The 14,917-nt window shown below is 45.0% G+C and overlaps 1 protein-coding gene across 1 annotated transcript in view; it reads right to left on the bottom strand.

The window, feature by feature from the left end:
- The window catches only part of LOC143291931 (uncharacterized), an 8,551-nt gene extending 1,986 nt beyond the window's left edge, over window positions 1-6,565 (bottom strand). Inside the window, exons 1-2 of the mRNA XM_076602073.1 lie at window positions 5,940-6,565; window positions 1,404-1,550 (exon numbers count right to left, since the gene is read on the bottom strand). Of these exons, the coding sequence (XP_076458188.1) occupies window positions 1,404-1,550; window positions 5,940-6,318 (526 nt within the window). The 5' untranslated portion in view covers window positions 6,319-6,565. The remainder of the gene's footprint in view (window positions 1-1,403; window positions 1,551-5,939) is intronic.
- Between the last annotated feature and the right edge of the window lie 8,352 nt (window positions 6,566-14,917).

Genomic DNA, 14,917 nt, shown 5'->3' with positions numbered 1-14,917 from the left:
TACGCGAATCACAGTCATTCAATGTGAATATATCATAAAAAAATTAAAATAATAAAAATGATGCTTGAAATTAATGCCAAGTCGACTTCACTTCATACACAGTTATCACAATCAGGGAATAAACAATACCTGCACTTATACACTTGTAATAATCACAGGGAATAAACAATACCTGCACTTATACACTTGTAATAATCACAGGGAATAAACAATACCTGCACTTATACACTTGTAATAATCACAGGGAATAAACAATACCTGCACTTATACACTTGTAATAATCACAGGGAATAAACAATACCTGCACTTATACACTTGTAATAATCACAGGGAATAAACAATACCTGCACTTATACACTTGTAATAACCACAGGGAATAAACAATATCTGCACTTATACACTTGTAATAACCACAAGGAATAAACAATATCTGCACTTATACACTTGTAATAGTCACAGCGAATAAACAATATCTGTACTTATACACTTGTAATAACCACAAGGAATAAACAATATCTGCACTTATGCACTTGTAATAATCACAGGGAATAAACAATATCTGCGACAGTGGACAAAACAACACTGATGACAGTAGTTACTTAGCTGGTATATATATATATATATATATATATATATATATATATCTATATCTTTTTTTTTTTTTTTTTTTGAGAGAGAGAGAGAGAGAGAGAGAGAGAGAAAGAAAGAAGGGGGTTGAGGATACAGAGAGAGAAGCAAAGAGGCAAGCAGACAGGCTGGCAGATAAACACACGGGAAGGCAGATTGTCAAGCAGACAGGCTGGCAGATAAACACACGGGAAGGCAGATTGTCAAACAGACAGGGTGGCAGATAAACACACGGGAAGGCAGATTGTCAAGCAGACAGGGTGGCAGATAAACACACGGGAAGGCAGATTGTCAAGCAGACAGGGGGAAGGCAGATTGTCAAGCAGACAGGGTGGCAGATAAACACACGGGAAGGCAGATTGTCAAACAGACAGGGTGGCAGATAAACACAGGGGAAGGCAGATTGTCAAACAGACAGGCCGGCAAATAAACACACAGGATGGCAGATTGTCAAACAGACAGGCCGGCAAATAAACACAGGGGGAAGGCAGATTGTCAAGCAGACAGGGTGGCAGATAAACACAGGGGAAGGCAGATTGTCAAACAGACAGGGTGGCAGATAAACACAGGGGGAAGGCAGATTGTCAAGCAGACAGGGTGGCAGATAAACACAGGGGAAGGCAGATTGTCAAACAGACAGGGTGGCAGATAAACACAGGGGGAAGGCAGATTGTCAGACAGACAGGCCGGCAGATAAACACACGGGAAGGCAGACTGTCAAACAGCCAGGCAGAACTTAACAGACAGACAGACAAGCTGGACAAGGACAAACTCACCGGATAAGGCGGAGTAGATGTAGGCGAGAAGCAAGAGGAAGATCTGGCAGACCAGGCAGCGGGTTCTTCTGGCCGTGGACATGACCACGATCAGCACAATCATCATCAACATCTGGATCAGCACCATCACCTGGGCAAGGCCCACACCTGAAACACCACAGTTCCAGGCTGATGATGACGGGAGCAATAGCCGAGTGCTCTAAAGCGATGGACTTTTCAATTTGAGGGTTTCCGGCTTCGAATATCGGTAACGGCGTCTGGTGGGTAAACTAAAAGGTTGAGATTTACCCGGTCTCTCCGGTCAACATAATATGTGTGTAGGCCTTCGTGTGTGTGTGTGTGTGTGTGTGTGTGTGTGTGTGTGTGTGTACGCAAACAGAAAATCAAATACGCCAAGTTAAAGATCCTGCAATCTATGTCAGCATTCGGTGGGTTAGGGACACAAGAACCGATACCCAGCATGCACACCCCCGAAAACGGAGTATGACTGCCTACATGACGGGGTAAAAAAAAAAGGTCATACGGGGTGGGAGTGGGGGGATGGGGGAGTGGGGGCATGAAGGATTTCCGAAAACAAGATAGTGAAACACAGTCTCTATAGAATTATCATCGGTGTAATGTGCACATCAAAATCAGATGAAGCGTTTGTCGGGAACGCAACTATTTGTAATAAAACTAATATATATTATTGCAATGTTGTGTGTGTGTGTCTGTGTGTGTGTGCGTGTGTGTGTGTGTGCATATGTGTGTGTGTATGTGTGTGTGCGTATATGTGTGTGTGTGTGTGCGTGTGTGCGTGCGTGCGTGCTTGCGTATGTGTATGTATGTGTGTGTGTGTGTGCGAGCGCGCGCGCGCGTGTGTGTGTATGTGCTCTCCGTGACACAGATTCAGCGCCGGGTGTGTCAGTTGGCCCGGTGGTCACTTGACGCGTGCGGTCTGCAGAGACGGTCAAATCGGCATCAGCCCCACTCTTGCCAGAATGTTCTTCCCCTCCACTGTACTTGAGAGTGGTGGTTTCTGATCAAACGTGAAACTCGGTGATTTATCGTGTGCAGCATGCACTCAAAGCACGATGAAGAACGAACAATGTGACCTTCACTTCAGAGATACAGATAATCAGGTTGGTTTGATGTCGGCCCACTGTGTGTGTTTATTTCTACAACCCCCTGCCCCCGCCCCACCACACACACACACACACACACACACACACACCGGTTCAACTGGTAACTGATAATCCCCCCCTCCACCCCCCCCCCGCCCTAACACACACACACACACACACACACACACACACCAGTCCAACTGACTTTGGTCACTGATAATCCCCACCCTCCCCCTTCCCTTGCTCCCCCTCCCCCGCCACCCCCTCCGGTCCAACGTCCAACTTCGTTGGACAACAGAATTTGGTCAAAGATAACTTCGCCGTTGCCGTGGGTACATAGATGTGCGTTAACTGAACAGCAAGCTCCACGAACCGCGAACGCAATCATTTGTGTTACCACAAACAAACGGGGATGTCACCAGACTGATAAAATGACAAATTACCATGACAACGGGCAGTTATCAGGTGACCATCACGTGATCCCCAAACTCGTGACGTCAGCGTGACACGATAACAAGTCGCGATTTCTTCACCGATTTGGTTGTCGGCAGTTATCAGGTGACCATCACGTGATCCCCAAACTCGTGACGTCAGTGTGGCACGCTAACAAGTGTCGATTTCTTCATTGGTCGTCGGCCGGACAAAGACATGCTGACTCCAGTCCTCCCCCATACTTTCTGCCCCAGGAACTTTGCCCCTTTAACCACCACCCCCACCACCACCATCCGCCACCCCTTTCTCCATCCCCTTTGTGTATCCTTCTCTTCGTTCTCCCCACCCCTTTCTCCATCCCCTTTATGTCTCCTTCTCTTCGTTCTCCCCACCCCTTTCTCCATCCCCTTTATGTGTCCTCTTCGTTCTCCCCACCCCTTTCTCCATCCCCTTTATGTATCCTTCTCTTCGTTCTCCCCACCCCTTTCTCCATCCCCTTTATGTGTCCTTCTCTTCGTTCTCCCCACCCCTTTCTCCATCCCCTTTATGTGTCCTTCTCTTCGTTCTCCCCACCCCTTTCTCCATCCCCTTTGTGTATCCTTCTCTTCGTTCTCCCCACCCCTTTCTCCATCCCCTTTATGTATCCTTCTCTTCGTTCTCCCCACCCCTTTCTCCATCCCCTTTGTGTATCCTTCTCTTCGTTCTCCCCACCCCTTTCTCCATCCCCTTTATGTATCCTTCTCTTCGTTCTCACCACCCCTTTATGTGTACTTCTCTTCGTTCTCCCCACCCCTTTCTCCATCCCCTTTATGTATCCTTCTCATCGTTCTCACCACCCCTTTCTCCATCCCCTTTATGTATCCTTCTCATCGTTCTCACCACCCCTTTCTCCATCCCCTTTATGTATCCTTCTCATCGTTCTCACCACCCCTTTCTCCATCCCCTTTATGTATCCTTCTCTTCGTTCTCACCACCCCTTTATGTGTACTTCTCTTCGTTCTCCCCACCCCTTTATGTATCCTTCTCTTCGTTCTCCCCACCCCTTTATGTATCCTTCTCTTCGTTCTCCCCACCCCTTTATGTATCCTTCTCTTCGTTCTCCCCACCCCTTTATGTATCCTTCTCTTCGTTCTCCCCACCCCTTTATGTATCCTTCTCTTCGTTCTCCCCACCCCTTTATGTATCCTTCTCTTCGTTCTCCCCACCCCTTTATGTGTCCTTCTCTTCGTTCTCCCCACCCCTTTATGTATCCTTCTCTTCGTTCTCCCCACCCCTTTCTCCATCTCCTTTATGTGTCCGTTCTCCAGAGGGTTACACTGCTCGAGACTTTTGTCTCACTTTGATCTCAAGTTGGAATTTTCCAGTCCTCGCTCAACACACACACACACACACACACACACACACACACACACACTCACACACACACACACACACATGCATATATATGGAGTTTATATATATATATATATAATATATATATATATATAATCGTGGATGATACATTAGTTCGTAGCTCCTTCGTTCCTATTATTGTGGAGTGATGGCCTAGAGGTAGCCTAACGCGTCCGCCTAGGAATCGAAAGAATCTGAGCACACTGGTTCGGACCACGGCACAGTCACCAGTATGTTCTCCCCCTCCATTAGCACTGATGAGTGGTGGTTTGGACGCTATTCATTCGGATGAGACGATAAACCGAGGTCCTATGTGCAGCATGCATTTAGCGCACGTAAAAAAAACCCACGGCAACAAAAGGGTTGTCCCTGGCAAAATTCTGTAGAAAAATCCACTTCAATAGGAAAACATAAAAGCTACAACTGCAGGCAGGAAAAATACCAAAAAACGGGTGGCGCTCTCATTGTAGCGACGCGCTCTCCCTGGGGAAAGCAGCCCGAATTTCACACAGAGAAATCTCATGTGACAAAAAGACAATGCATGGCTCTGGAGACGGCTTTCTTTGCTGTGGTTTTTAAAACAAAAAGCTTATTCTAATGATCACTCAGAGTGAAAAGACGTACAACTGAAGACCACTTTAAAGAAGACGAGAGGCAATGAACATTTGGCGCTCTCCTTCACCTTCTTTCAGTCATATGCTGTCGTCAATTACCGATTGAATGCTGGATTTAGAAACGGAGGGGCTGAAGGAAACAACATGGCGGCCACCGAAGCCGCGCACGTGCTCATTATTGTTAAGAGGTGTACCGCTACCGATTGTTGTGTTTTCAGAGAAAATACCACTTGAGCGAATGTACATAGGTAAAGAACTTCACACTGAGTGTAAAACAGAACAGACTTTTATGTATATAGTCATGATTTTAAATTGTAAAGGTTTTAGATGGGAGAGATCAGTTTAAACAAATCAATTCCCATTGAAAAAAAAAAGAGAAAAAAAAAAGAATAATTTCCCTTAAGCTGCTCCAAAGAGACGCTTCAGTTCATCAATGTAACTTCCGCACTAAGCAAACAGAGTTCCTATTTGAACAACAAACCGTACGATTAAAATGATTGCTACTAATCAGTATGTCCGGGTAAGGCTGTGAAATCAAAGTGCCAGATTGTGTAAATAAAAAAGATAAAAGTAATAGAAGTTTTTTGTGCAAATATTCTGGGTTTTTGAATTATTTTTTGTGCCCATACCAGAGGCACATTGTAATTATAAGCAGAATGGGTGGAAAGAACTTAACTTTTTCTGTTTTTATGCCAGATTTGGTGTTAAATTGCAAAGTGTTTCCAGAGAAAAAGGGCAATGTTAAAGTTTACCACAGACACACGCACACAAAGACAACCGTAACCCGAGAGAATGCTGAACGTCTTTAACGACTGAGGCCAACAGCCCCAATCATGACAATTGTGAGAACACACACACACACACACACACACACACACACATATATATATATATGTAAGAAAGAAAAAAATAGGTTTCATTCATAAATGCTCTTTGGGAGAAAGAAAGGGAGAGAGACAGGCACACAGACAGAAAGGCAAAAAAGACAAACTCACCGTTTTCAACACCCGGTGTTGGCACAACGCTACCGTTCCCATCAGTGGAGTTAGACAGTGTCGGTGTAATGATGCTGTCGCTCTTGTTCCCGTGTGTCGCGTTGGACAGGGTCTTTCCGATGTTGCTGTTGTTGCTGCTGCTGCTGCTACTGCTGCAGACTTTAGGTTCGAAGCTATAGATCAACGAGTCTGACCACTGCCAGAGGGTGACCAAGCTGCAAAAGAAGAAGCAGCCTCCCATGAAAAGGAAGTAACAGGCCTGGGAAATCCGCCATTGCTGGTACTTGACCACCTCATTATCCTCCTGCAGCCTATCCACTTTGTGTAGACGGCACTTGGGACCGCTACGTACGGGAGCCGGGACTACGGCGTTGGCCATGTATCGTCTTGCTAGCCGGCAAAAACTGAACGCGACACGGGAGAGTGTGAGGGAACCTTATGTGTTGGCGCGCGAAGCTTGGTCAAGGCGACCAGGGAGAGCGTGTTGAACCTTCTGTGGCGCAAAGCTTTGTCTGTGGGAAATTAACGATCCCGGCGTTGGTCGCTGACTTAAGGTCCAAGTTCTTCAAGGCTGGAGTCTTGGTTCAGTGAAGGCTGCGATGTTTGAGGGCTGAGCGAGTCCTACACGTCCGTCTGAGTGGGGGGTCCGTCGAGCAATGACACGGAGCACGTTGATTCTTCAGTATACCGGAAACTGACGCCACGCATGTCGCTCGTAACACACTTCCTGTTGGTCACGTGACAGGGCTCATGTCCCGTGGTCAGTGTGTCGGCTGGAAATAACCCATGGACTTTGTGGCCAGAAACCCGGGAGGCTGTCTCTCTAGGTTACTGACACAAGCCTTCAATCAGTGTTTGTCCCATCCGAACGCTGACCGACAGGTTTGTAGTGGCTGTTGTTGTCAGATAAGGTGCTGGCGGCGGTGACTGAACCAACCATGCCTGAACAAGGTGACACGAAAGTGACCAGCTAGGCACACATCGAGTGGTCTGTGTGTCTGTGTGTGCGCGTGTGTAAGGTTCTGGCGGGTGTACCTGAACCAACCATGCTTGACCAAGATGATGCAAAAGTGACGGGGAACACAAATTAAATCAAATGGTGTGTGTGTGTGTGTGTGTGTGTGTGTGTGTGTGTGTGTGTGTGTGTTTTGGGGCGTGGGGTGATATTTCAGCTGAATGAGTGTGTGTGTGTTTGCATGTGTTCAGTTGTGTGTGTCAGCGAGCGTGCATGCTTGTGTGACTGAGTCAGTGGACGTTGTGGAAACTGGTGAGGTTGTCTGTGGTGTGTGTGTTTGTGACTTTTGAGATGTGGCGTGGTTGTATGGCTGTAGTCAGTGTGTGCGCGCATGTGTGTGTGTGTGTGTGTGTGTGTGTGTGTGTGCGCGCGCGCGACTGTGCCTGCTTGTGGGAGTGGGTGAACTTTTATATAACTTAGACTTTTATCAGTCCTAACAATCCAATTTTTTTTATATGTGAAAAAAAATACATGTTTAATACTGAATTCGTTGTGTATTGCGTCGATGTGACAGGGACAACCATTTATGTTGTTGTTGTTGTTGTATCTCCTTCATTTTCTCAGATCCCGTGTCAGCTTTACAAGGCATTCCTCTTCTCCTCCTCCGTTCGTGGGGCTGCAACTCCCATGTTCACTCGTTTTTACAAGAGTGGGCTTTTACGTGTATGACCGTTTTTACCCCCTCCCCGCCCCCCCCCCCCCCCCCCCCCCCCCCCGCCATGTAGGCAGCCATACACCATTTTTTTTTTTTTTTGGGGGGGGGGGGGGGTACATGGACCACCCGTTGTTAGTCCTAGCTCCAAACTCAGGACCCTCTAATAAGACCTCAGATGGGTGGTGCCCGGTCTGATTGTTAGTCATTCGGATGAGACGATAGACCAAGGTCATGTCCTTGTGAAGCGTGCACTTTGGGCACGTGAATAAAAACCCCAAATACACCCCCGAAAGCGGGGTATGGCTGCCTACATGGCGGGGTTAGAACGGTCATACACGTAAGAGACCACTCGTGTACATACGAGTGAACTGACGTGGGAGTTGTAGCCCACGAGCGCAGAAGAAAAAGAAGACGAACCCAAATACGGCAGGAAAAGGGTTGCTCCTGGCGAAATTATGCCGAAAAACAAAACAAACAAACAGCAACAACAACAAAAACACAAACAAACAAACTTTTCATGGGCAAATACAGTTTCAAACCAGACACAAAATAAAAGGGTGGTGCTTTTCTGTAGTGGCACACTCGCCGAGAAGAACAGCCCGAATTTCCCCACAGAGAAATACAATACAATACAATGTAATGCAATACAATGCAATGCAATATCTCTTTCACAGCATGTGCCGTCGGTTTCTGGTCTCCGTGGCACACACACACTCACACGCACGCACGCACACGCACACACACATGCCAAACGCCCTCACATCCCCAATCCCCCCCCCCCCGTCCCCCTCCCCCTTAAAAAAAACACACCCAACCCCAGTCCAGTGCCTATTCACACACGCAAACACATACACATGTACACATATGAACTACCCTTCCCAACAAAGACAAACACACACACACACACATGTGCGCACACACCACACCTCACACACACACACACACACACACACACACACACACACCTTTGAATGATCACGTTTTTGTTTATCATTAGCATGCTTTTTTTTTTTTTTACTGTTATGAAGATGTTAAACTCACTGTTGTAATTCATGTTATAATTGACTGTTAGTCACTACAGTTTTTCGTAGCTCTTCGTTTTCCACTACTGACTATAGTCATCCCACCACCTCTTCTCATGTACCCCACGCCTCATCTCCCATGTGCACATACTTTTTTTCTTCTTTTTCTTTTTTTCAGTTATATGAAATATGAAATATGTTGGCCAACATTTTCATGTGCCATCTGACTAGGCTTCTTGATATGTTCACGTCTTGGAAGTCTTTACACTGCAAATACTGTGTCAGCTTTAACATTATCGTCCACATGACTGGAGCGTAAACACAAGGGAACTGAAGCCAGCGGGATGCTTGTCCCAGTGTCAGCCTTGTAATCAGCCGGTACTGTGTGCGGTATATACCTAATCTCTGTTGTCTCTGTGACAGTAGCCTCTGTTTACTTCCTCTTGTCCGCTACGAAACACGTTACAAATCGTCCCGTGATATTAGACCTTTTACTCTTCCTTGTTTTTCTTTGAATTTACATCAGATCCTATGGTGTGTGGTAGAATAGTGTCTTTCTATCTCAAATGTAATTTCTTTTCTTGTTTTTTTTTTCTTCTTTTTTTTTTAACAACTGAAATCTGAACAACACACGGAATTTTTTTTTTTTATAAAGATAATTGTAAAACACTGTAGTTTCTTCTTTTTCGTGTGTGTGTGTGTGTGTGTGTGTGTGTGTGTGTGTGTGTGTGTGTGTGTGTGTGTCCATACGACCCGGACGATGCAGATAGAAAACTACAGTATGGAGTATTTCACCAGCGGTCTCCGGCACTGTCGGGGGTCTCATAATCTATCCCTGTGTCAGTGAACACTGTCAGTGTTGAAGTGGCCGCAGAATGGTTAAGACTCATGGGCCGACACAGTGTCCGTGAGGGTCTGGGTTCCAGTCCCGCTCTCGCCCTTTCTCCTCCCAAGGTTGACAAGAAATCCTTTAAATGAGCGGTCTAGTCATTCGGTGAGACGATGAACTGGTGTCACGTGTGCTGCACGCACTAGGCGCGCTGAAACAACAACAAACAAACCAACCACCAAACACGGCAACAAAGAGTTTGTCCTCTGTCAAAATTATATGCAGAAAAAAACCCTCTGATGACAGTACACCAGTGTATATCATGTGCATGCAGTCAGTGCCAAAGTGTGTAGGAAGAAATCCCCTGTGATGACAGTACACCAGTGTATATCATGTGCATGCAGTCAGTACCAAAGTGTGTAGGAAGAAATCCCCTCTGATGACAGTACACCAATGTATATCATGTGCATGCAGTCAATGCCAAAGTGTGTAGGAAGAAATCCCCTGTGATGACAGTACACCAATGTATATCATGTGCATGCAGTCAATGCCAAAGTGTGTAGGAAGAAATCCCCTGTGAAGACACTACACCAATGTATATCACGTGCATGCAGTCAGTGCCAAAGTGTGCAGGGTTATGCTGCTGGTCAAGCATTTGCCTAGCACCGGATGTGGTGTAGCGTATGTGGATTTGTCCGAACGTAGAGACGTCTACTTGACAGAAACTGAGACTGAAACGTTTACGTACAATGTTCACTCAGTCTAATATCATCATCTTAGATGAACAGACTATAAATGAATAAACGACGCCATATATTCCTTCATGTTGACAGCCATATTCCGTTTTCAGGTTGGGGAATGGTGGGAGGTTGGAGGTGGGAGGGGCGGGGTGATGGAGGAGGAGGGAGTGGGTATGGGGGAGGGGGGAAGTGGGGGCGAGGGGGTGAGTTTGTTCTTGTTTCCCGGCCACCGAAGGCACACACACACACACACACACACACACACACACACACACACACACACACACACACACACACACACACACACACACACACGGGATCTTAAAACGCACGTCCGATGTTCTATCTTCTGCATGCATGTGTACACACCGAGGTTGAGTCTTCAGCAGGTCTGCACATGGGAAGTCTGAAAAATCTCCATTCTTACTGAATCCACAAGACGCTGTGACCGGTTTTGGAACCCACGACCCTCAGACAGAAAGTCAAACGCTTTAACCACTCGGCCGTTGGTCCCATCACTGGTCACAACGTCCCTCTCTCTCTCTGTCTCTCTCTCGTGTTTGAGTGTAAAGCTTATGAGTTTATTCGTAAAAGAAAAGTATTCTTTTTGAGAAAGAGGTGGTAGAAAGAGAAGATATGATAATGTTGCTTCGGTCGAATGATGAAGACATCATAAAATCATTGGCTAAATATATTTCAGAAGCATGGGATTTTCGAAAGAAAAAGATGAACAGTAGTTCAGATGCAAAAACAAACAAAACAACAACAAACAAAAATTGTGACTGTTATTATTCACTCTCAGACACCACCACCCCTCCACCACCCCCAACCCCCGCCCCAACTATTACAGGATGTTATTTGTTGATAATTTGATACATACGCATGAATGTGTGTATGTGTATGTAAGAAAGTTTATTGTGGATGGTCGAGCTGACAGATGTTTAATGTTGGTCTAATTTTCTGTATTTGCGCTAATTGTGCATGTATTCAGAATATTGATTTTGTTTCTTTATTTGATCTTAAGTCTGTTGAAATTGTGTCAGAAGAACTGTACAGTCAATGACAGTAAAACATGAAAGCATCTCTCTCTCCTGTTATCTCGAGACACTGTAACGGACATGAAATACAAAAGGCGAGCGTTGATTACAATTGACGCATTTTTTGCAAAGTGCATTCAATGTTTTAGGCCCACTTATACTTTCTGGATAGGTTTACAATCAACTGTGAATGATGGGTTGGTTTTCGCGGAGAAAAACAAATCACTGTCGGAGTCAACTTCTTATTGTTGTTGTTGCTGTCATTATTGTTGTTATTGACTGGTAGCGAGGTAGGAAGTTGGGGTGGTCAGTGGGGGTGTATTCCCTAATGCTTGTAACCGCCAGTAATTTGCATTCGTTCAGTCCTTTAAAAAAAAAATTATTATCATGATTATTTTAATTATTATTAATCATAATTTATATTTTTTTTGTTATCTTCTACTTTTTTTTTTTATCTTAATGTTATTTTATTAATTAATTTTTTTTTATCATTTATTTATTTATTTCTATTTAATTTTTTTTCTCAAGGACTGACTAAGCGCGTTGGGTTACGCTGCTGGTCAGGCATCTGCTTGGCAGATGGGGTGTAGCGTATATGGATTTGACCGAACGTAGTGACGCCTCCTTGAGCTACTAATACTGATCGTACTGATCAGTCATTTATGCAGACTCAACAGTGCAACACTTGTTCTTTACCGCCAGTGTGCTGGAGCCGTCAGTATTTTGCATTCCGTCGTTCAGTCATTTATGCAGACCAAACAGTCCAACGAGTGTTCTTTTTCGTGCGAGTGAGCCGGCGTTAGTTTTGCATTCGTTCAGCCACTTATCCATGCACTCTCAACAGTCCAACGACTGTCATTGACCGTGGGTGAGTGTGAGGAGTGGGGTGGGTTTTATTATCCAAAGTACTTTGTTTCTGGAGAATATTTGTCACGGACAGCCAGTTTTGTTGCGCCTGGGTCTTTAACGTGCGATAAATACATGATGTCCATGGGACATCCGTTTAACCGTCTCATCCGAAATACTAGCACCCAGACCACCAAAGTATCGTGGAAGTGGGAGTATTAACCCCTGGTCCATTTAAGGGACTAGATCCCATGGACACCTGCTAGAATCCGAGTCGGGCGCATTACCAGTAGGCCTATCCCTTTGTCAGAAGTGGAGAACTGTCCTGGCCCACATCATATTTTTTTTTCTTTAAAAATGAATACATTTTTTAAAAAATTAGTCATTACATTATACGAGTACAAAACGATACACACACACATTATCGTCATTATTAACATCATCAGTATAATTACTATAAATGTTTTACATACACACACACATTATCGTCATTATCACCATCATCAGTATAATTACTATAAATGTTTTACATACACACACACACACATTATCGTCATTATCAACACCATCAGTAAAATAACTATATATGTTTTACATACACACACACACACACACATTATCGTCATTATCAACATCATCAGTATAATTACTATAAATGTTTTACAACCCTTGACCCCATGTTCCAGTTCTCTCTGTGCTACGCCATAAAAAGTATCAACGAACACTAACTCCACAGTGAAGCGGAAACAAAAACACACCCACTCTATTGGGAAAGTCCTAATTAAGATGGATAACCCAAGACTCCCCAAGGTCAGACCTCAAGATCTGAGGCTCTGATGACTCGATCGGCTCGAATGGACTTTGCTGCCAACATGGCGCTGCTACCAACATGGCGCATGAAGGACTGCCTTCACATCACGTACAAGCTTTATGGTGGATTCCTGTCGGTAGACTCAAGACACATAGCTTATTACCACCGTGAGAGCCATCTTAGTCTAACTTGCTTGACTAAGAAGGTCCCTTTTTTTAAAAAATAGGAAATCCACATTCTTTTAACGCCTCACAACGTATTGAGAAGGAGGCAAGCATAATATTTCATAAATGAAATGCGAACGAATCTTCAGTTTGGTCTACTTCCGGTTATCTAGATTGACTCAAAATGTCATCATGTTTCGCTTCCAGATCTAAATAAAGTATTCGAATTGTTGTCTACCCCGGATGGGTCGTCATTTCTATAGCTTCGATGGAGGCCTCTAAAAGGGGACTACACACACACACACACACACACACACACACACACACTGCTTCTATACCAACCTTCAGCCACTTGCGAAGTGCAGCAGAATCTTGAAGGGGGCGTAATTCGATCTGTATGTCGAACCCCGGCTCGTCGTCTAGTCAGTCCGGCATTCTAAAATTATCGTGTGTGTGTGTGTGTGTGTGTGTGTGTGTGTGTGTGTGTGTGTGTGTGTGTGTGTGTGTGTGTGTGTAGTCATGGTCCTCCATTAAAGGCCTTCATTAGTGAAGCAGGTGAAGTAATTGCCCTTTCCTCCTATCACTGGATCTAGTTCATAACCCCACCCCCACCAATTCCCCATTTTGGATAAATAGGAATCGAGTTTCATTTCAAGATCATGATTTATTAACTACTGTAGCCAGTTATGTGCGCATCGAATTTTCGTAATTAATTCATGTTTCAGTTTGTCACTGTGTTCGGACAAACGTCATACCACATCTGCCAGGCGGATGTGTTCCAGCAGCATAACCCAACGCGCTTGGTTAGGCTTCAGTTGAGTGCATGCATAAGCCTATACACATTTCTATACCTATAAGGCAGAGTGGATTTCCTCGACAGAATTTTGCCACAGGACAACATTCTCCTTGCCATGAGTTCTTTTTCACTGCGCCGAGCGCGAGCTGCAGACTGGAGGTCGGTTTATCAACTGACTATCCAAATAAGTATATAGATTCTCAGTTTGATTTTCCAGTCAAACTTGGGAGAAAGGGCGAGAGCGGGATTCGAACCAGGACCCAGACCCTCACGTACTCTCTGTATTCAGTGGCAGATGACCGTCTTAACTATTCTGCCACCCTCCTGCTTGAAACTGAAACCGTCATTTTATTGTCCGCATCGTCTGTGATATAGTCAGTCGTGTTCGACTATGACCATCAGAACAGCAGAGGACTGAGGTAACTGCTGTCCCGACTATCTGGGCTAGAATTTGGTTAGGCAGTAGAGGGTGTCTTGTCCAACTTGAAGTCACAGCCCTACTTTCTCGGCCAAGAGGGTTTTAGGACAGTCGGTGTTGGGATGGTTCCCAACTGAAAGGCCAACTAACCCACAAGGCTGCAGCACTAAGAGCCAGTGCAATTTGGCCTCCTAGTTTGAGAGTCATAGTCATTCACAAAAGACTAAGCTGTAAATGGTTTCCCATTGACTGGAGAAACTTTTGATAATGCAGCTCTGTCTCACTTTACTGTTGGCCCAGCTGTAAACTTATTAGCTCATACATACTGGCCCATCACACAGGCTTTGATAACAAATGTACTGTGATGCTGACTCAGTGCTGCAACATCCGCCTTCCTTCCATCTTTCTTCCACCCTCTGCTGTACCCACCATGTCTGTGTGAGTGATCTTAGTCAAGTTAATTTCTTTTATGATGGACTGCCGAGTGATGACTGTTTTTATTCCAGCTTTAGAATTACTGATTCGAAAAATAAGTTTTAAACCTTTCCCCTTACGGCACTATCCTTGACTGTTTTTCTGCTCTCACTGTCTTGGTCTTTTTCTTTCTGTCCCTAACCTCTACGCAGGCCCCCCTTTTTGCGGCAG

Source organism: Babylonia areolata, chromosome 18 (genome assembly GCF_041734735.1).
Source record: "Babylonia areolata isolate BAREFJ2019XMU chromosome 18, ASM4173473v1, whole genome shotgun sequence".
In the NCBI taxonomy this organism is placed as follows: Eukaryota; Metazoa; Mollusca; class Gastropoda; order Neogastropoda; family Buccinidae; genus Babylonia; species Babylonia areolata.
Note: the sequence above shows the minus strand (reverse complement) of the source record. Positions and strands in the feature narration are given on the sequence as shown.